Genomic DNA, 21,120 nt, shown 5'->3' with positions numbered 1-21,120 from the left:
GCATTTCTATACCACTTTCAGTGTTCGAAACGCCCATTGTTCTAGGCGCATTTTGTGACAGGGAATTTCATTAGCGCGAGCGGCTTCTGAGCAGTTTATTAGCTCCTAGCTTTCAAGTCTCAGTTTCTAACACTGACCGCTTCATATTTTAGGGGGGGGGAATCTCTTTTACAGCAATTAAAACATCAAATCCGGAATAAAACAAATTCAGGCTTCAAGGGAAATATTTCAGATCCTTCTCTAAGTGTCATTTTGCTTTCCCCATATTTATTTTACCTACTTAATTTCTAATACTGGGTTAGACTGGACTAGACTAGACTCACTTTTCTCAGTCTGACTAACTTTACAGGGTTCCTGGAGCTGAGGAAACAAGGAGAACTCTGAAGGAAGTGTGATGTGAAATAAAAATAAGAATTATCACATATTAGCACCCAGTAGCAATTTTGGGGGTGAAAGTGCTCCATTGTGCATCTCCAGAATCCTGTCATTTCTTTCCCAAGGAAAATGTTCGTGCTTTTATGCCCACCTGTACTCCACCATTTTATTTAGAGTGAAGAAAATAACTCCCCAAAGTTGCTCATTGTTATAGCATGCAAGAGTGGATACCAGTAAGTCAAGTTATGCAGGGAATTTAAGAGCTGTGGCAGCCAGTCAAAATTTACATGAATAAAACTGCTTTTGGGACAGTGGGCTTTGACAAGACGTAAGCTCCTGAGTCACTAAATCCTGATACGGAACATGGGAAGTTTCACTAGGAGCGGGAAGACAAATCCCTAAGATGACGTTCTCCTTAGTCACACTTGCCCTCAGTATCCATACCAAATTTTACAAGAAGCATGCTGACCTTTGTAGCTCACAGTAAAATTTTAAAAGCCTATTTCAACCCAAGCAGCTCTATCACACCTTTTGTCCAAGGACCTTATGGTTGTATGCATGGTACTTAAAAAAAACAACCCAAAAAACACCACAACCACCCTGAGATGTGAGCTAGGTCGAAAGAAAATGTGGTCACCCAATAAGCAATATGGCGAAGTTGGGGTTTGAGCCTGGTCAGAAAATTCAACCTGCTTTCCCACCACTCTGAAAACAACTGGACATTTTATCGACCACCGTAAGAGTCCGAATTTTGCAGGGTATACGGCTGCATGAAGCTTCCTTACAGAGGGCCAGGTTGCTGGCTCATCTAGCCCAAACTTGGGTCTCCAGCTGTTTTTTGGACTACAACTCCCATCATCCCTAGCTAGGGGGACCAGTGGTCAGGGATGAAGAAACTGTAGTCCCCAAACAGCAGGGAAACCCTGCTGTAGAGCAAAATGAACTGAGCCATCATCTACATGTGTGCCCTTCAAACATCTGGATGGCTATAATATTGCCTCTTAATCCTCTCTTCTCCAGGCTAAACATTCTCAACTCCTTCACAGGAAATCTGCCTCCACGGCCCTCTTCATTTCTGTTTCCCTTCTCCGGACCCATTCTGGTTTTTCAATATCCTCTTTACAGCTATGAAAACCTTTAAAATCCAACAAGCATGGCAACTTAACAAAAGTAACCTAGTAAATCAGCAGCCCAACTTCTCTATGGCCCTTCTCACAACCAAGCTATAAGGTGATCAACCAGGGTCTGGACTGTACCAACTCACACGGTGGGAGGGGAGGCACTCACTTGTTTGAATGCTCCTCTCATATAACAACGTTCACTCTGACAGTCCAGTTTGCAATGTGAAGTGATGACTGAACTGTTAGTCTTTTCACACCTAGCCTGGGAAGGTGGGGCCCTGACTGACTCCAGCTACAAAAGCTGACTCTTGGGCTGGGGTATTGCTTATGGGTTTTTGTTGCTGTTGCTGATATTAATTTTTTTGTATCTTTACTTTTAGATCTTATGATTGATGTTGAACTTGTTCCAATATTCTTTACTTTTTGATGTGTTTTATTTATTGTTTATGACTGCTTTTGTTTGTAAAATCATAGAATGTAGAGTTGGAAGGGATTACATAAAATGATGGGTGATGAATTAAAATCTTGATGTGCCAAGCCTCCCATATGTAATGATGTATTTCTTTTTCAAGCCTCCATGGACAGTCTTTTATGGGCACAGTCCACACATTGGTTTATTACCTTGCATGTTGCTTTGTGAGAACTGGGGTGGCATCAGTCCCAATCCAAGCACAGCATGTGGAATTTTAACGCTTTCACTCATCTTCTAAAACCCTCATCAGAACGAGCCTGGAAAACCTCCCCCAGAAAGGAAATTCTACAAGAAACAGCCAAGCCTTTGCTCTGAGGCAGCCAAGTTAACGCAATGCATAGCTACTTTTGAAGTGTTAGGCTTGCCTTTCCACAAAAGCCAAGAGTAGAAGCCAATTCCGACGGAACTTTTCCCCTTCCATGGAAGTGCACTGGGTTGATGGAAGAACGTAACACAGAACACCCTGCTGACCTTTCCTTGCAAAATCCAATTGATTCTTCATTCCTTCCTGGGACTCACTCCAAAGCCTTCCCATGGGAATGTTTTGGCAGGCCTAGCCCTAGAAACATCTATTCATAACTACAGCAATACTGTATACTTCTTTTAGGCTTAAGGCTGAAGGATGAAAGAATGAGCTAAAATCTTAGTCAGAACCTTTAAAAAAATAGCAGCTTTGAAATTTCATATAGCATGAGCTTAAAGAGAACAAGCAACTAAGGAAACTATTCTAAACAATGTCAACCTGACTGAGAATAACAAAATGGACTGTTTCTAGTTAATTCCCTGATTTGAAACCGAAATCCCCAAAATGCAAGAGCGAGCAGCTGTACCACGTTTTCAAGAGTCACGTATCCTGTGCCCAAGCACAATATTTTGGTCCAGGCTGTTCTATGCCAATGCAAACAAGTGGGTTTTGCTGTGACCAAAGGTCCTTTCTCCAGTTATAATTCAAAACACGGAAGAACAAGATCAAAAGCAAGGCAGTTCCTAGCATGCCAAAGTGCCTTGTTTACCTTCGCCTATTTAAGAAGAAGATTGTGTAGTAAATGGTGTGGTGTGTGTTTACGGTAGACTTAAGCTCTGCTTCTAGAAGGGAAAGCTTGAATTCATATCCCTGAGAATTCACATCACCTTCCGAACCACTTGCATGAATAAGAAAGGAACAGAACTTGTTGGGCTTCTCGATTTTGGAATCAAGCTTTCAAACGAAATGTTTAGTCTTAAGGAGCTTTGCCTGCGAAGGGAGTTAAGGATCTTAAGAACGCTGAACTCGTAACATGTTGCAGGATGGTACATGCCCAGGCTGCTGAGAGATCTTGGTAGCGCTTTTCACAATAAAGGAACAGGAAGTCTGGAACAGAGACTGCATTTGACTGCAAATACTTTGGCTCCGCTCAGAACACTTGAGAGCTGCCGGATACAAAGGAGTGAAGGGGAAATGGAGAAAATGGGAGTGACCATAACAAGGCATTCCTCTATCTCCAATGCTATTCGGGACTCTCCCCACCCCCCTCTGAAAATGTAGGACAGAGAGCTAGTATACTGCACTACAAGGAAAGTCCCCAACTCAAATTAACTTCAGTCACACGGTCACTAGGATTTAAATTTAAAACTTCCTAAAAATCTTTCCAGCTTCGGGAAAGGTAACTGCTTCTCACTTCTCTCAATGGGGGAGATCGACTTCCGTATTTAAATTACAGGCGAGGCTTGTTCTCCAGATGCCAACTATGTTTTAGTGCTACGTCCAAACGTAGCAGTTTTCAAGGCCATTTAAAGTCTGTGACAACTCACTGCGAATCATTTTGCTATCTGATATTCATATGAGTTCTTTGTGGCAGTTTCTATTTTGAAATGAAATAGCATTAAAACAAAGCTGCAAAAATAATTTATTTATTTTTTCAAATATTTATTCATTTTATAAGAATAAAAAAATGAAAAATACAAAAAAAGAAAAACCAAAAAGAATAAAAAAGAATAACAATCACATTACTTAACAATGTTATATGGACTTCCTTTATTCCCCCCTCACTGGGTCCATTTCTAATCCCTATTTAGCAATTTTCATATTGTATCTTAAACCATTTCCCAAAACTTATACATTTTCATCTTCCTCTATTTCATTAACATTTTCCTCTTCATTATCCCTCAACATTTCATCAATTATTCCTAACCTATAATTAATTTCCCAACCATCTATCTTGTATTTCACCCCTTAGCCTAAAACTCATTCCCAAAAATATCCATAAATTCAAACATTACTTCTTCTATCCTAATAACATTTAAACATTTACATCTAATTCTACCCGCCCCCCTCCCCTGGACTCAGAATCTCCCAGACGGTTCAGCAAGTTCCATAGAGCAATCCAGTTTCGGTCCATCTTTACCAATCAGAAAATAATATCCATTTTTCCTTCTCACCCCACTCCCACTCTATCACTACCTAACAGCCACACTTCCTTCTTGCCCCCCTAATTCTCTATAATAATAATAATAATAATAATAATAATAATAATAATTTATTATTTATACCCCGCCCATCTGGCCGGGTTCCCCCAGCCACTCTGGGCGGCTCTAAATGCTGCACAGTGCCAACCACTAGAAATTGAATTCTGGCCCAAGTATGGATCCTGTTCTCCCTCTCTCACTGGGAGAGCAATGTGCCATACTGGTTTTCGATGCTGTTTTACATCAACTTGATCTTCTCCTGATTCTTTTTTAAAAACCTTTTGACCCAGACATGGGTCTTGTTCCCCCCGCCCTCACTGAGAGAACAATGAATGTTCCATGCTGAATCTCGATGATTTTTTTCAGCTTGATCTTTCCCATCCATTTCTTCCTCAAGACCATTTCATTGTCCAACACAGCTGAATGTTCAACTTTCTGTTCTTTCTCTGGACTCTCTAGTATATCCATTCTTTTTTCAATTTCCACACACTTCTGGTTTATCCTTTCAATCTGTATTGTATTCTGTTGTACCTCGCATCTAATTTCCCATAACAATTTTAAGAGTTCCTCTTGGAAATCAGGAAAGTCAAGTGTTATTTTGTCTACTGGCATCTTGCACATCTCAGATTTCAAGGGCACAGTCAGGGTTGCAAAACAGGAAATGGCGCAGTTTAAATCTTCAAACTTCCAAAGCAAACGTTATATCCAAACTGGTTGCAAATTAGCATTCTATATTCTTCTTCATTCCTTAAATTATTATAGCCATTTGTGGAGAAAACATTTAGCAGTCTTATAGTTCACTATCATATAATTTGTGTTCTCTTCACTGCTGACAGTTCATTGCCTCAGAGATGTAAACAAATTCCTTTCTTTTGTGATGTCATAATGGCGGCTCGCTGTTCCCTCCAGGATACCGACTCCAGCGTACAAGGGGGCTTTCCCCAGTCCAAAATAAATCTTTACAGGGATTTAACTTAAGTTCAGCACTTCTCCCCTTTGTCCGGCTTCGGGAAAGGTAACTACTTCTCACTTCTCTCAATGGGGGAGATCAACGTCCGTATTTAAATCTCCACCCGTAGCCAATTCCTTCAATTTTTAAAGCCAATATAAATTACTCATGGTGTTGTCCTTGAATTTAAAGATTGCTTTGGAAGAATTAACCGCTGATTCCGCTCAGTCTTGCAGCTTCGCGCTGTCAGGGGAAGTGTCTTTATCCGATGCGCTGGGGCTCCGACTCCCTCGCACTAGGGGGCTCAAAACAGAACCTTGTCGGGGAGGGAGGAGCCCACTTTTTGCACCCGCCAGACGACCATGCCCCCCAAAAGCTCAATTTGGGGTTCTTGCGGGGGTCCGCTGCACTGGAGTGGTTTCCCCCGTCCCTGACGCACCAAGGTCTGCTACGCCGGCTCTGCGATCAACCGGAAGCCCAAAGCAGTGCCAATTTATACAGGGGTCGGGTTTAAGTGCAGCATTGAAAACAATGAACTGTTTATGGTGAACTGCATAGGTGGTTTCATCCGATCCAGGAGGATTCTTCTCAAGTCCACAAGAGCGGCACCTGGGGACATTGTGGTGTAAAATAAATGCAGCCAAGTGTTTGCTTGGCTGTGCGGAGACATGCCTGGGAGCTGCAGCCAACTCAAAATAAAAGAACAGGCGGCAAAAAACAGGCAGTTGTCAAATGGCAGAATGCATGCTTTCATCGTAGGGGGGAAGTATATTGTGTTACGCTGGTCTTATTTACAGATACAATTCTGTCCGGAACAAACTAAAAAGGTGCAGCAGAACACAGCACGGTTCATGTGCAGGCAACAGCTCTGAAATCTCAACATTCAATTCTTTGGAGAATTATTGCGATTCTTTACTCACAAACCCTCCTTATTTTAGAATGTAGCCCTCACAGAAAGAAAGCATAGTGAACACAAACATAGTGCAAATTTGGATTTTAAAGAATTTAAATTACCCCTTGGGAACAATCCAATGTTAGGCATAGTCAGAGCAGACCCACTTACATCAATGGACTTGACAATGGGTCTTCTATGACGTATTTGGTTCTCATCCATAATCTTTAAAAATAAGTAGTTTCAGACAAACTATCACAATGTTATTGTACGATATTGTCTCATTTGTATTTATTTAACATTATTGCACTTTATACAGTATTCTTAAATCTTCAGCAAAATCTAAAAGGCCACCAGTTAGCTATACCTGCTTAATGGGTAGCAACCAAATCATAGACAGAGAAATTCAAGTATAAATACCGGCAAATAAGAAGTAACCCCCACACCTCCCTCTTTTAATTAAAATGTCAGCCCTAACCATGAACTGGTTCTGAAAGTTTTTATTTACTGCTTCCGTTTTGTTCTGTGTTCCAGAAGTATTCAACTCTGCTTAAAATATTTATTTCCATTCCTTCCGAAGCAAGACTATCTTCAAGATCAGTATATTTAAAGTCCGTCCCCTTTAGCTCCTTTGGCAGACCAAGTAGTCACAAGATCCAAGAAACAAGTCTGTGCCGTGTTTCCTCCCCCCCCCCGCCCCCTATAGAATTCTGATATGCAATCAAAATGCAGTTATATATATAAAAAAAGGCTGCTACCACTGATGGCAAGCAACAAATGCATTGTAAAGTCCAACCATTTATTTGTTTGTCAGTCATTTCCACCTCCTCTGATCATTCCGTGGGGGACCCAATCCACAAAATATTAATGACAAAGCGAATCCTACTAAAACAGGACAAGAGTTAAAAGCCAATGCACAAAACAATTATTAAACGCTAATGAACAATTTACAATTCAGCAAGGGAAGAGCACTGGGACCAGACAACTCAAAACCAAAGCAGGGGAACTGCTCCATGCTCCAAGTGCTCGGCACAGTGTGTCCTAGGGCTGTTTTTGATGCCTATCAATGCAAAAAGGAAGTCCTTCCACCATTTCTCAGACAGACCACCAACGTGGCATGAAAAATCGCATTGACAGCCAAAAGGAGCAAATCGTTCTAGGAACATCACCATGAATTGCAGCTCAGGAATAACCACAAAAGATGTGTCCCATAGTTCCAAGAGATGACAAGCGTAACTTGATTGACTGAATGCCCAACTGCCTAAAGAGATTCTGCCGCCAAGAAATCAGAAATATTTTTCAAGCTTTCGGCTGGCATTGCCTCATTTTTAGAATTAATTGTGGGGTGGGAATTTTATTCCCTGCGCCTATGTGAAGAGTCCAAGCTGCTGTGCTGCATTAAATTTCCTGGGTGACATTCAACATCAAGATATGTGGGTAAGTCACCCTAGATGCTAGAGAGGGAGGGAAGAATGAAACATACAGTTGCTGTCTTTCTGGAACTGCATTTAATATAATATGTAAACCTAGCCCAAGTCCCTTTATAAAAATCACACATGATTACAATGCTGCCATTTCAGTCTGTAATATTATTATTATTATTATTATTATTATTATTATTATTATTGACTAGTAAACCCATCTCCTCCTCTTGGAAATCTTACATAACAACTGTGCACTTGGAAATCTTACATAATAACAGTGTACTTTCATACATCTGGCTATATCAGCTTTCTTCAACCTTGGGCTTCCAGGTGTTGCTGGACTAGAACTTCCATCATCCGTGACCACTGTCTCATCTGGCTGGAGAGGATGAGTGGTTGGAATCCAACAATATCTGGACCCAAGGTTGAAAAACTGTGGACTATATTGTGCCCCCTGTACGCTGGATCACCTTGTTACACAATGTCTGGATTCCAGCTAGCTTTAGGACTAGCAAGCTCCTTTGGAGAATGAGCCACTCTGAAGTCTAGGCCACGAGAGGCTTCTATTGCAGGAGAGACATTACCAGCAGGACACAATGACATCAACCTTTGCCGTGTCCTTGCAAAAACAAACATTTGCTTCTGTATCATAAGCCGTCACCAGACAACAATTTTTTATCCTCCTCCAACATTCCAGCAGCTATGTGCTCACTTTTCTATCCTCAGGGCAGGATAAACGCAGAACCAAAGACCCAAATGTTCAAATAAGACCTTAGGGACGCCAAACAGCTGCAATGAGGAAAGATTAAGGTCATCTCAAGATGGTTGGGAGAGAAGGGTTCTAAGCCAAGCCTTCTTCCAAGTGTTATGTTTTCTGGGGTGAGAATTCAAAAATTAAGTTCTTCTTCAATGGCGTTTTGAAGTGTCGCAATCCCAAGAGGATGGTACCACACCCCTCGGCCCACTTCAGTCAGCTCTGACAAAAGGGAAGAAATATATCACAGAAATATATCACAGGAGGATTCAGCAATGGGTCCCCAACAGCTTCTTTTTCAGCCGTTTCTGTTACAATGGACTGACTCCCTTGGCAATCTTGCCTAATTTTTCGCTCTCAAAAAAATAAGCCACGTTTATAATGGAGCCACTACCAAACTGAAGGCTATAGGCACACCGCAATTCAAACACACACCTTCTCCATTTGCTCCCAACCTTGCCCGATCACCTGCATATGCTAGGAAGATGCAGCTGAAAGCTTTCACATCATCCAACTAAGCTCACTGGAGTTTACCCCACAAATAACTGAACAAGACTGCAGCCTAAGCCTCACATGCAATACCAGCTACAGGTAGGCAGCCGTGTTGGTCTGTTGTAGTCGAAGCAAAATAAATAAATAAAAATTGGTATCTGAAGAAGTGTGCATGCACACAAAAGCTCATAGAATGACAAACTTAGCTGGTCTCTAAGGTGCTACTGGAAGGAATTTTTTTATTATGCAATACCAGCGTTGAGGTTCAGGATTTGAATAAACATGTTATAATTCAAAAGCAAAACATTTTTTTTCTTAGAATCCATTTGATATTCTCAACAACTCAGTACAACAGATTGTTCCTTTTAGTGGCTTGTTTATGAACAAGCTGCCCTTCCTCTTGCAGGAACATTGGAAGCATCTCCCTTGTTGAGCTTATTTATCCCGTTCCAACCGTGACCTTTGCAGTTGGCCTCGAGATTTTTGTCACAGTCCAGAAGCGTGAGTTTCCTGGCCCAGAAGCACACCGGCTGCTCTTAGTAGGGAGTTTGCTCCTTATCTGCAAGAGGAGAGCTACACCATACCCTCCTTCAAAATAGTAAAATACTGGCTTACGCAGCAGATTTCACACACACAGCATATACTTAGACCTCCTCCTTAACTAACCCTCTATGATCAGGAGGCCTCCTTCCATTTGCAGAAGGAATGGGGATCCAGCAGAGCATACAAGGGAGCAGGTGGCACTCAGAGGGCTGCCCAACAGTGTTCGAAATTAGCCAGGCGCCAGGTGCATTTTGCACCTAGCTATCAGCTACTTGCGACCAAGTGAAGATGCCAGGGTGACAGGATGGCGCCTGACATCTCCACCATCTGGGGATCATTGGATCTACACTGTTTTCACATGCTACTATCCCATCAGTTGTATTTTATCTGCACAATTGGAATGAATTTCTGGAACCAAAATGCTTTTTCTGTGCAGCCTGAGCAGGAGCAGTCACCATTAAGAAAAAGAGGGTGAAATAGGTCGATAGACATGTGGACTGTCCCTGGATCAAGTGACTCTTCTTCTTTAAGTTCTCAAAGCTCTTAACCTAGTTCAAGGTTGTCATATGAACTAGCCAGATCAATCAGTCAGTCCATTGTCTGAAAAATAAGACTTTGGAGCCATCTTGCCCCAAAATGGCAAAATTTGGCACCTAGCTTTTATATATATATATATATATATATATATATATATATATATATATATATGAGTTTCTAACAGAAGAAGAAGAAGAAGAGGAAGAGTTTGGATTTGATATCCCGCTTTATCACTACTCTAAGGAGTCTCAAAGCGGCTAACATTCTCCTTTCCCTTCCTCCTCCACAACAAACACTCTGTGCGGTAAGTGAGGCTAAGAGGCTTCAAAGAAGTGTGACTAGCCCAAGGTCACCCAGCGGAGGAGGAGACGTGAACCCGGTTCACCAGATTACGAGACTACCGCTCTTAACCACTACACCACACTGGCTCACACTGTGGCCCAACCCTCCAGGGGTATAAGGACAAGGGGAAATTGATCAAAGTCTTCCCCTACGCCTTCCACTGGCAGATATGTCCCATGAGCAGAACTCTGCTCCTGAGATGCTCCCACTAGTGGAAGCTTGGTTAGGAACTAAGCCTTAGCATTTACATGCTGCTTTCAAGTGTCCAACATATTCTACCTGCAATTTTTTGTGCCATTTCTGCAACAATCCTGGAAGGCAGGCCAGCATTATACCCCCAATACAGAAGCCCAAGGCTGAGAGAGACTTGTCCAAGGCCACCTTTGGACTGCCTGGAGGAGAGTTAAGCCAAGGACTCCCTTATTCATTCCTCACTCTCTTAGCCATTTTGCTGCACCAGTTCAGTCCCTGGGAGAGGGGAGGGGAGAAGAGAAAAGTCTTCCAAGTTTTACTCGAGCAAAACCCATTTAAAAATCATCCAACTTCCAGATACTCGTCTCTTCCCAAAGTTTCATTTAGTTAAGTGCTTCTTCTGCATGTATATTTGGAGACATTCAGTAGTAGCTTTCGGTACTGATGTCTCCCATCAGCTCCAAACTCTTCATTAAAATTTTTTTTATCATTCTGTTCTGCCAAAGCATCTTGTTTATTTCTCGGCAATGGAATGGCCAAACTTTTCCATCAACTATTATGAAATGCATTTGAAATCCAAAAAGGGTCATGACTTCATATTCTCTTAGAACAAGCACGGAGGGGATGGGAATGTTAAGTTTCCGACATCACTGCTGGCTCAAGGCTGAGCTACAATCAGGGTGTTTTTAAGAATTGTGTTGCCTTGGCAAACACCAGGCTCTGGTCACATGGTGCACTCATAAGAAAATGCTTGAAACTTGCCTCTTTTTCAGTATCTCTTGATATACACGCCCACTGGTTCTCCTTCACACTGTAGGCCCAGAAGTCAGCCAGGTCCTGAGTCCCGTCCCAGCCGCCAAACAAATATACTGTTTCTAATCAAAATTTCAGGAAAAAAAGGCATTAGTTTGTGAACAAAACAGATTGAAGCATGAGATCATTGTTAGAATGTTTGCTTGCAACATCTATAAACACTTTCCAAATTTCAGGGTGGCACTCGACCAAGTTTAAATCAGTGGAGGCCTACTGAAATTAATGGACCTAATTTAGTCATGTTCCTTAGTTTCAACGGGTCGACTCCAAGGAAAACTTGCCTGAGTCGACTCCAAGGAAAACTTGCCTCCAAGGAAAACTTGCCTGAGTCAACTCCAAGGAAAACTTGCCTCCAAGGAAAACTTGCCTGACTATCACTTCCTTCGGAATATGATGGCTTATCCACTAGGAAGCTGGTGGCAAACACTTAGTGTAAAAAGCTAGCTGTATTCTAATGGGGCTTGGTCAATTCGTTCCTGGTGGGCCGTGTCCCTAACCATTTGGAGATTTTAGAATCATATAGGCTTTGATACTATCTATATGAAAAGGATCTAGCTTTGTGCTAGGAGAGGCACTGAGTAGCTCTAACAGACCAAAGAGAGGTGGGATTAAACAATGCTGTCCAATCAGATAAAAAAAGGATTGATGGACACTCAAGTGAACCTCTTACACACCTAGGATTCAAGCAGAGTAAGTGCACAGAGGCCCTCAGAGATGTCCTGACTTCTTACATTCCTTCACAAAGAGCAAAGTGAAGTTGCAATTTCTGAGTCAAGTCTATACTTTAGTGAATGGAGGGAGTTCATCTCAGTCATAAGACACTTACATTATAGGTTGGCAAGAGGTAGCACCCAGGCCAGTTCTGCTTACACGCCCTCCCGAGACATCCAAACGTTTATCCCCTTCCTATACTTCCTAAGCGGTTTAGAAAGAAAGGACCCTGAGGGGAGAAAGGTGAGCAAGTGGGGAGGTGGGGACCTTTTGTAGCCCAAGGGCCACATTCCTTTCTAGGCAGCCACTGGAGGTCCAGATGCTGCACGTGGGCATAGCCAGAAGCAAAAGTGGATGGAGCAACAAATGCAAATTTTATATTTGCTGTAGGGTATTTTATTTACAGACACACACACACACACACACACCTTTCTATCTTCCAACCAGACAGGCAGGAAGCATTATCAGAGTTATAGGTAAAAACAATTGGGGTACAAAGTAGGGCTGGAGTGGAGTATGGCCAGGGGAGACATCCAAGGGGCAGATACAGAAGGCCGAGGGGCAGATACAGAAGCCTGAAGGGCTGCACTTGGCCCTGCAAAATATCAGTTATCCAGAAGTAGTGGGGGAATTAGTCAGTGGTTACTTGGCACCTGGTATTTCCTCCAGTTCCCAAACCTTTATCCCGAGTGTGGCTGAGTTTTACACCTATCAGAGAAGGAAACCACTTTGGAAAGAGTGATGGAACGGAATCACAACCACAGATAAACCTGGTGGACCTCAGGAGGAAGAGGAGTAGGGAGATCGTGATGGCGGCTGGAGGAGCTATTGTGCCAAGGGAATTTCTACCGCAACCTGCTCCCCAATGGCTTTATGCTTTCTCCAGCCAGAGCACTACTGCTTTTTTCCCCCTACTGCTGGAGAATGAAAGACAATACACAAAGGGCTGCCCAGGTCACGGGTTAAGAGCCTCCCAACTACCACAAAACAGGTGAAAGAGGTAAGAGAAGAATAATAGGATTGTAGAGTTGGAAGGGATCCCGAGGGTCACCTAGTCCAACCCCCTGCAATGTAAAGAAAAAGAAATCCTGCGACAGGATCAAATGGCAGCTCCATTTTTTTATTTTAATTTCAAGTTAGCAGCTTTTGGCAACTGCAATACAGCTGGCATAGAATATAGCATTTAGACCAGGCATCCCCAAACTTCGGCCCTCCAGATGTTTTGGACTACAATTCCCATATATTCCCCGACCACTGGTCCTGTTAGCTAGGGATCATGGGAGTTGTAGGCCAAAACATCTGGAGGGCCGCAGTTTGGGGACGCCTGATTTAGACCATCTGCTGGCTGGGGCTGATGGGAATTGTAGTCTAAAACGCTGGAGGGCAGCAGAACACCTGCCTCCCAAAACTGATTTTCTCAAGCAACATGCAGACACAGGAGAGAAAGTGCTGGGTGTTTTCTGGTCTCTCTTCTTGGTTCACGTAGGGTGACGGCAGGACTCAGAGCCTTCTGTCTTAGCAGACAGGCTGGTGTGAAAGTGTTCCCTACAGACATTTGGGGCGAAATGGCTGCTTTGTTGGGGTAGGTGCTTAAGCCGGCCCGATTCCACGCCAAAACTACTTACTGAAATAAAATATTAACATATTAATTCAAAGACATCTGGGCAGCTTTCCACCCGACAGCAATAACGCATCTGTTTTAGAAAGGGATTTTAAAAGGAGGGGGAATAGGAATTATTGACCCCTGTCTGCAGCAGTGCTAGTGGCTGCCACTGGCACCATTGCCAGGAGGTTACCTTGGGTCATTAACTTTAATTACCCTTCCTTTCTGGGCACAGGGCAGCCAGTGTTCCTTGCAAAGAGCAAGTCCTTTTGTGTGCCTAAGTTCTCACAGCTCACAAAACCCACATTTGCCACAATGGCCCGATTGATAACTGAGGAAAAAACACAGGAGATTTGGCACGCGGTACATATCCTACTGGACCTCGGGCAAAACGCCATGCAAAGCACGAAGAGGCTGCACCGATCACAAACCTGAATTGAATCTGGTGGGAGCTGGTGGAAATAGCACCCACAAGAACTGGATCCATCACCATCCTAGACTGAACTCATAAGATCACAGAAGGGACAGGAGAGAGGCAAGCTTGCTTATTGCATCTCACTTTGCAACTGCCCCCCAGCTCAAAAGACAGAGGCACCATACTTCCTCAGCGGAATGAGCAACATTTGCCTCTCTCTCTCCTCTTGTCTCCTTAGCTGATAGTACTATAAATAACAAAAGTTATTTTTGGTCTGCAATTGAACTTAAGAAGTACGGAGCAAGCACTGCCTTTGTAATGAAGTATTATCTTGATGCAAATGCTTGCTCCAGAATTTGCATCAGTCCCCATAGGAATGGAAAGAGAACCCAGCTGAATCAATGGGCCAATGGTCCGTCTAGAGCAGCACCCTGTTCTCTCAGTGGACGACCAGGAGCCTATAGGAAGCCTGGAATCAGGACCAGATGGCAACATCACTCTCTGCTCCTGCTGTTTCCAGCAAGTGGGATTCAGGAGCATTCTGACAGGTAGAACATAGTCCCCCACCCCATTCCAAATTTTGACGCCCTCATTTAAAAATAAATCAGAACAAGGAAGGCCATTTTATTCCCACCACCCCTTAAACATCACTCCACAAGCGTTTGTCCATCCTCTTAATCCATAATATGAAGGATTATCTTGCCAGGCAGAATATCCCACTAGTGAATTGCTCTTAATTAGAAAGCTCTTTCCCCATGTTTAAGATAGAGCTCTTTTTTCCTTCAAGTCCTTTCATGCCATTCTGCTGAGTCCTTAAGAAGGTGATTGTCTGCGCCTCCTCTGCTGGTACATCTTCAGAATATTTAACGGCTGTTAAAACGCTCCTCGGAAATTTCCCCCTTCTAAGAAAAGCATTTCTTTCTTTCATGAAAAAGGCCCAAGTGGCAGGGAGGTATTTTGACAGTCAACCTTTGCTCGCACAATCACAGTCAAGCCAGCCTCGTCCATAACTAACCATTTGCCTGATATGCTTCACCAGAACACAATACACGCACTGCTCCCAAGTGAGTGTTATCAAAACAGGCTAATATTCCTGTGTCTTCCACATATAGTCTCCGAAGTCTATTGTTCCAATACATACCTTTCAAGCATTGCCCCTGCCTGACGCCACCCCAGCTACTTTGACATCACAACCAGTAGCTTCTGCAATGCAAAACATGCATATAGCCAAGAAACGGAGTTAACAGAACATGCGCCAACTCCTTTTCATAGAATCACAGAGTTGGGGGGGGGACCCTGAGGATCATCTAGTTCAACCCCCTGCAATGCAGGGATATGCAGCTGTCTCATATGGGGATCGAACCTGCAGCCCTGGCAATATCAGCATCATACTCTAACCAGCTGAGCTTTCCTTTTATAGGAGCATAAAGCACAGCTGCTTACGTAAATGTAACCTCCTTTTTAGAGCAGTAAAACATAGGAACATTAGGAGGCTGCATTATTCGGAATCAGGCCATCAGGTTCAGCTAGCTCATCATAATCCATGCTGACCGACTGACTTATTTATTTGATTTATATACCACCCTTCATCAAAAGATCTCAGGCCGGTTTGAAGTGGATCCCCAGGGTTCAAGGCAGAAGCCTTTCCCAGCTCCAACCGGAGATGTCGGGGATTGGAATGAAAGCAGATGCTCTTGCCACTGATCTACAACTCCTCCCGTTTAACATGGGAATACTAAACCCCCCCAACGATCAAACCATGTAACAGCAGTCAAAATTACCATAGCAGAATACAGGAACCACCAATTTTACTAACAGAAAAATCAGACGCATTATCTATTCTCTAGAACAGGCATAGGCAAACTCGGCCCTCCAGATGTTTTGGGACTACAACTCCCATCACCCGTAGCTAACAGGACCAGTGGTCAGGGATGATGGGAACTGTAGTCCCAAAACATCTGGAGGGCCAAGTTTGCCTCTGAATCACCATCTAAACAAATGCAGCTTTGGGGTGGGAGGAAGAAAGGGGTGACACCCTCAAAACTTACAAGGAGAGGAAGGAAGAACTTTCTGACAGTAAGAGCTGTTTGACAGTAGAACGGACCTCCTTGAGAAGCTGTGGACTCTCCTTCCTTGGAGGTTTTTAAGCAGAGGTTGGATGGCCATCTGTCAGGGATGCTTCAGTTGAGATTCCTGCACTGCAGGGGGTTGGACTAGATGACCCTTGGGGCCCCTTCCAACTCTATGAATTCCTTATTCTAGAGACACAATGCTAGAAGCCCTTTTTATTGTTAAAAAGACAAACCACTAGTACTTGGAGTCGGCTTGAATAGGAGATCTTAATTCGGAAGGTGGGGCAGGATTTATAGACTAGGAGATGCTCCCTAAGATTTTAAGCTTTAAGCTTGCTTGATGCCATCGGAGACAGAGGCCTGACCTCCGGTTATGAAAGCACATCCCCGTATTGCTGCTTGCAGCGACGCTGACAGGTTACGTAACCATCCTCCTCTGACAGGAATTATCATCAATTCCATAGCACTGTGAGAGCAAACACGCACACGGTTGCCCCTAACAAAGCGTCTACAGTGATGTCTCCTGGCTTCATGAGGCACTAAGCAAAATATTAAAATGGATGCCCACAAGACATGCAATAAATTGGCAGGAGGGATCTCCTCTCTCAGGTAGCTGGCTAGTAAGCCAAGTGCTGATTCATCCCCACGCCAGGCGCTTTGCTATTCATAGCTCAGCCATATCGTGTCATTTTTATCTCGGTGGCGGCGGGAGGCTGCCTCCAACTCTGGGACCCCAGGCTGCCATTTGCAATAGACTGGCCAGAACCAGTCTTTTGGATTTATGCCCATAATGAGAATAAGAGGGGCATGTTTGTGGAAAAGAATGGTTTTTGTGGTTTGTCTAAAGCAAACCAGGGATATGTTGTTCCTCAGTGAGATTCCAGAGGAAAAATCCTCTGGGCCCTTCTTAACTAAAGAAAAACGAAGCTTAAGTCCGATGCAATGGAGACGGAATTTCCATTCAGGAAGAGATTGTTCAGGATGGAGAAGGCCAATGTCATGTTCCATGGATCAAGGTAAGTCTAGGGCAGTAGAAAAACTAGGACGGGGGGGGGGGGGCAGAAGGGGAAGCTCCCCTGTGCTCAAAATAGGCCCCAAAGGTCATGTAGCAAATTGGAAGTTTTCCAGATGACGTTAAAGCAGCTAACACTTACTTTTTCAGCTTGGAATAATTGAAATATGCATCCTCAGGGCGGCAGATGGAAAGCTATGTAGCTCAGTTTTATCAAAGACATATGGGATGTGGTAGCAAGCTTCTCGGCGGCCGGTAAATCACTTACAGCCACTGAATATTGGGCTGGCAGCAAATACAGACTTGCAAATGTGGTGAGGGGTTGCTGAGAGGAGAGCAGCAAGCAACAAGAGCAGTCCACCTTGAAATTCTGGCAGCGACTGACACACCTTTACAATTCCTCAACCACACTTGGATTGTTCCCGATTGCACATCCCGAAAGTGTCAAACAAGCTTGAAATAGCGGGAGCACAAAATGTCCTGGTACTATTTGCCCAGAAAAATCAGGCAAATAGCCACTGGTCACCAGTACCTTCCCTGAACATGTGGCAGTTTTAAAACGACAGCGGGTGTACGTCATAATTTGTTGAGACAAACTGCAGAATTCCAGAAACTGGCCTCCCTACAAAGTAACTTCTGTTATGCACGTCAGGAGGAAATTTCCTATTCTATTTCTGCCAGAAAAATAACATTAAAAAGTATTCCGCTTTCTGTCCACTAGAGGGTGCTTCCCTGCTGCATTAACAATCCCTCCGGCATTTAACGGTATAACTATTATTTATTATGTGGCTGTTAACTAGAAGCTGTACAAAAATGATAAAACAATGTCCCCACACAAAATACTATGAACTAACAAAACAAACCATGAGGGAGGAAAGAAAATGAGGAAGAATGGTTAGGAGGCATATATATAGAAAGGCCTTGATTGCTTTAAAGTTGTTTTTCATTTATTTATAGGGTTTATATGCTGCCTTTCGAAACAAAAGTTTGTCCAAGGTAGCTTAGAATCAGTATCTAAACCAGTATAGTTATAACTCTAGTTACATTCGCTGCGGGTTGCGTGCATCACGGGCTACGAACTCGCCAAACCTGGGAGTGCCGGAACGGGTTACTTCCGGGTTCGGCGATTCGCGCATGGGCAGACACACCGAATGACGTCACGCGCATGCACAGAAGCGCCGAATCGCACAGCGAGTATGCGCAGATTCGGCGCTTCAGGTTCCGTACTGCTCTGGATGCGAACGGGGCTCCGGAACGGATCCCGTTCGCGTCCAGAGGTACCACTGTATCTAAAAAGTTAAAACTGAAACAGCAATATAAGACAATTCCTAATCTAGACCCGATAAAAGAGTGCTTACAATTTTTAACAGAGAGCAGCAAAAGTTTAAAAATCCAGCCCATCATTTTAGCCCAAATGCAGCCTGAAATACTACAGTGGTACCTCGGGTTACAAACGCTTCAGGTTACAAACTCCGCTAACCCAGAAATAGTACCTCACCAGGGTGAGAAATCTTGCTCCAGCGGCACGGCGGCAGCAGGAGGCCCCATTAGCTAAAGTGGTGCTTCAGGTTAAGAACAGTTTCAGGTTAAGAATGGACCTCCGGAACGAATTAAGTTCTTAACCAGAGGTACCACTGTAGTATTTTAAAGTCTACTTTAGGTCATTTCTCTTAATTCAGCTTTCCTTGTACACATATATCTACCCTGAAAACTCTCTGGTAGAGGTTAAAAGCAAGCAAGCTGTACTTCAGAATAAATAACTTTTCTATTCAGAGATTTATTTACTTTTTACTGTGCTCCTCGAAGCCCTTATAACAGCTTACAAAACTAGGGAGCTGGTATGACCACAGTGACCTGAAAAAATGCAGCTAAGATTGAAAAAAAGTCTTCCGTGTTCAATGAAGACTTTCTTAAAGGGTGAGTGAGTCTATTTCAGAGCAACCTCTTAAACAGATGGGTCTGGGATACCAAAACATATTTGGGTAATCCGAAATCACCCAATAAGAGTGCTATTTATGCAAGCACCAAAGAAAATTGGGATTCACTAAAAAAAATGTTTATCGTGGCTGAGGTAATGGAAAGCAAAAAATAACTGCAGACCATTAGTCAATCTCCCCAGCAGAAAGGTTTCCTCCCAGCAATCAGACCCCAAAGCACAAAGTAAAAACCCCATCCGCCAAGGACCTCAAAGAGAACTTTCTCCTGGTCCTCAGCCAGATGTCCACCCCACTCGATGACATCACGTCTCTGGCTGAAGCAGTCGCAGAAACCTCAGACAAAGGCAGCCAGCCTTCCTTGACCCTTAGGGGCTCCTCAATCGATCCACTAAATTAAAAAATAACCAGTTAAACCAAGCCCGAAATATGACTGCTTTGTACACTGGGCAAAGGACGGCACACTGATCCCCAGAGCCATGGACCTTAATCAGCCCCAAACACACTTGTCTTGACAGAAGGAAAGCTCAAGAACCACAGGGCATCAAGCAGACAAAATCAGGACACGCCAGGCTAGGATCAGAGGGGCACGGTCCTACCCACCAGCCAGGGTTGTTGGTGTATGAAGATTCGGTAGGCAAACAAGGTATGTAGGCGAGCAGAGAGAAGGGTCCAGGAAGAAAGGAGAAAGAGACACGCAGAGGAAGCCTAGTGGAGCTAAACCAACTGCCTCACACAGGAAAGGCTGGAAACCTCTGGTGCCAAGTCTGCACGGAGTTCCCACGAAGCTATGCAAGACTCCTGGCAATTATTCAGGCTGCAAAACTAGGTGGGTCTGAATAAGACAGGTCCCGAGAACTCCAGCCCCAAGAGCCTGATGCCAACATTGCATGGTGCAGAACAATTTTGTTTTAAGTGAATCTGCTTCAGGTCTGTGATCGTGTTGCGTTCCTCCAGCTAAACACAGCCGTCTGCACCACTGCACTGGAAGGGGAAGGAGCTGAGGTCAAAAGCTCCCTGCCTTATCCAGCAATGGTCCTCCTTTTGCAACCCTTCGCTGGTTTCTCGACAGTTTAAGCTGAACCTTGAAATAAGGTCACCCACAGAACTGAGCTCTATAGCAAGATGCGAAACCAATTATAGTTTTATTTTTAAAAAGAACAAAAAAAAACTAAAGGCTGCTCACCTGTCTGCACGTCAATGACCATTTGATGGCCGCCTCTCATTCCAGGCCTGCTATCCTCGCCATCACCTTTTTCAAGTTTAAGGGAGAGAAATCCTCATTATTCTACATGGTTGTGAGCTTCCCCACGCACGTATTTAACTGCATTCAAGATGCCCAAACTTACATAATTCCAAGAATGAAAACGGCACCACTGGCTATTGTAACGCAAAATATGCGGCTGTCAAAACAGAATGGATGAAATCCAACATGATACTGGCTAGAGCGTTGGAATGAGACTGGGGAGACTTGGGTTTGAATTTCTACTTGGATTCAAAGTTTATTGGATGGCCTTGAGTTAGTCCCTCCCCAGGTTGTTGCAGGGATAACTTGAGAAGACCACATAGGCCACCCTGAGAGCCTGGGGAGTTAGGGTGGGATAATAATGCAACTTCCCCCCCCCCCCATCAACCCCATGTGAAATATGTGCATCTTGAAAGGACACTTTCCTCTTCTGAAAACAAAATGAAACAAAAAAGGTGGAGGGTCTTCTCACTGACCAGGTCACTATATTATTTTCATGACCTTATGGGATCTGAAGTGCACATACAGCCAGTAAACGAAGGCATTAAAATCCCTGCGGTCAGCTCCTGTTTGGACCATGATTCTTACACATTTTGCACTAGCTTCTGAAGATCTTCCAGGAATAGCCCACCACACTCTGCGTTGCAGCAAATCCAATACAGTATTGTCTCACCTTTGGTGCTTTTGGGGATTATCTGACCCCACCGTGGTTTGTATTCCTGCTGACTGATGTACTGGTTGAACAAGCCATCTGTTTTAAGTGGGGGGGGGGGACA

The 21,120-nt window shown here is 43.8% G+C and overlaps 1 protein-coding gene across 3 annotated transcripts in view; it reads right to left on the bottom strand.

Moving 5' to 3' along the window:
- MKLN1 (muskelin 1) overlaps positions 1-21,120 on the bottom strand; it is an 88,777-nt gene that overhangs the window by 31,774 nt on the left and 35,883 nt on the right. For all 3 annotated transcript variants that reach the window (XM_088652606.1, XM_088652608.1, XM_088652607.1), the window contains 3 exons: positions 21,018-21,095; positions 20,285-20,350; positions 11,301-11,413 (listed from right to left, as the gene is read on the bottom strand). In XM_088652606.1, coding sequence (XP_088508732.1) covers positions 11,301-11,413; positions 20,285-20,350; positions 21,018-21,095 — 257 coding nt within the window. The remainder of the gene's footprint in view (positions 1-11,300; positions 11,414-20,284; positions 20,351-21,017; positions 21,096-21,120) is intronic.

Source organism: Zootoca vivipara, chromosome 9, assembly GCF_965207765.1.
Source record: "Zootoca vivipara chromosome 9, rZooViv2.hap1.1, whole genome shotgun sequence".
Classification (NCBI taxonomy): Eukaryota; Metazoa; Chordata; class Lepidosauria; order Squamata; family Lacertidae; genus Zootoca; species Zootoca vivipara.
This window is presented reverse-complemented; position numbering and strand designations above follow the sequence as displayed.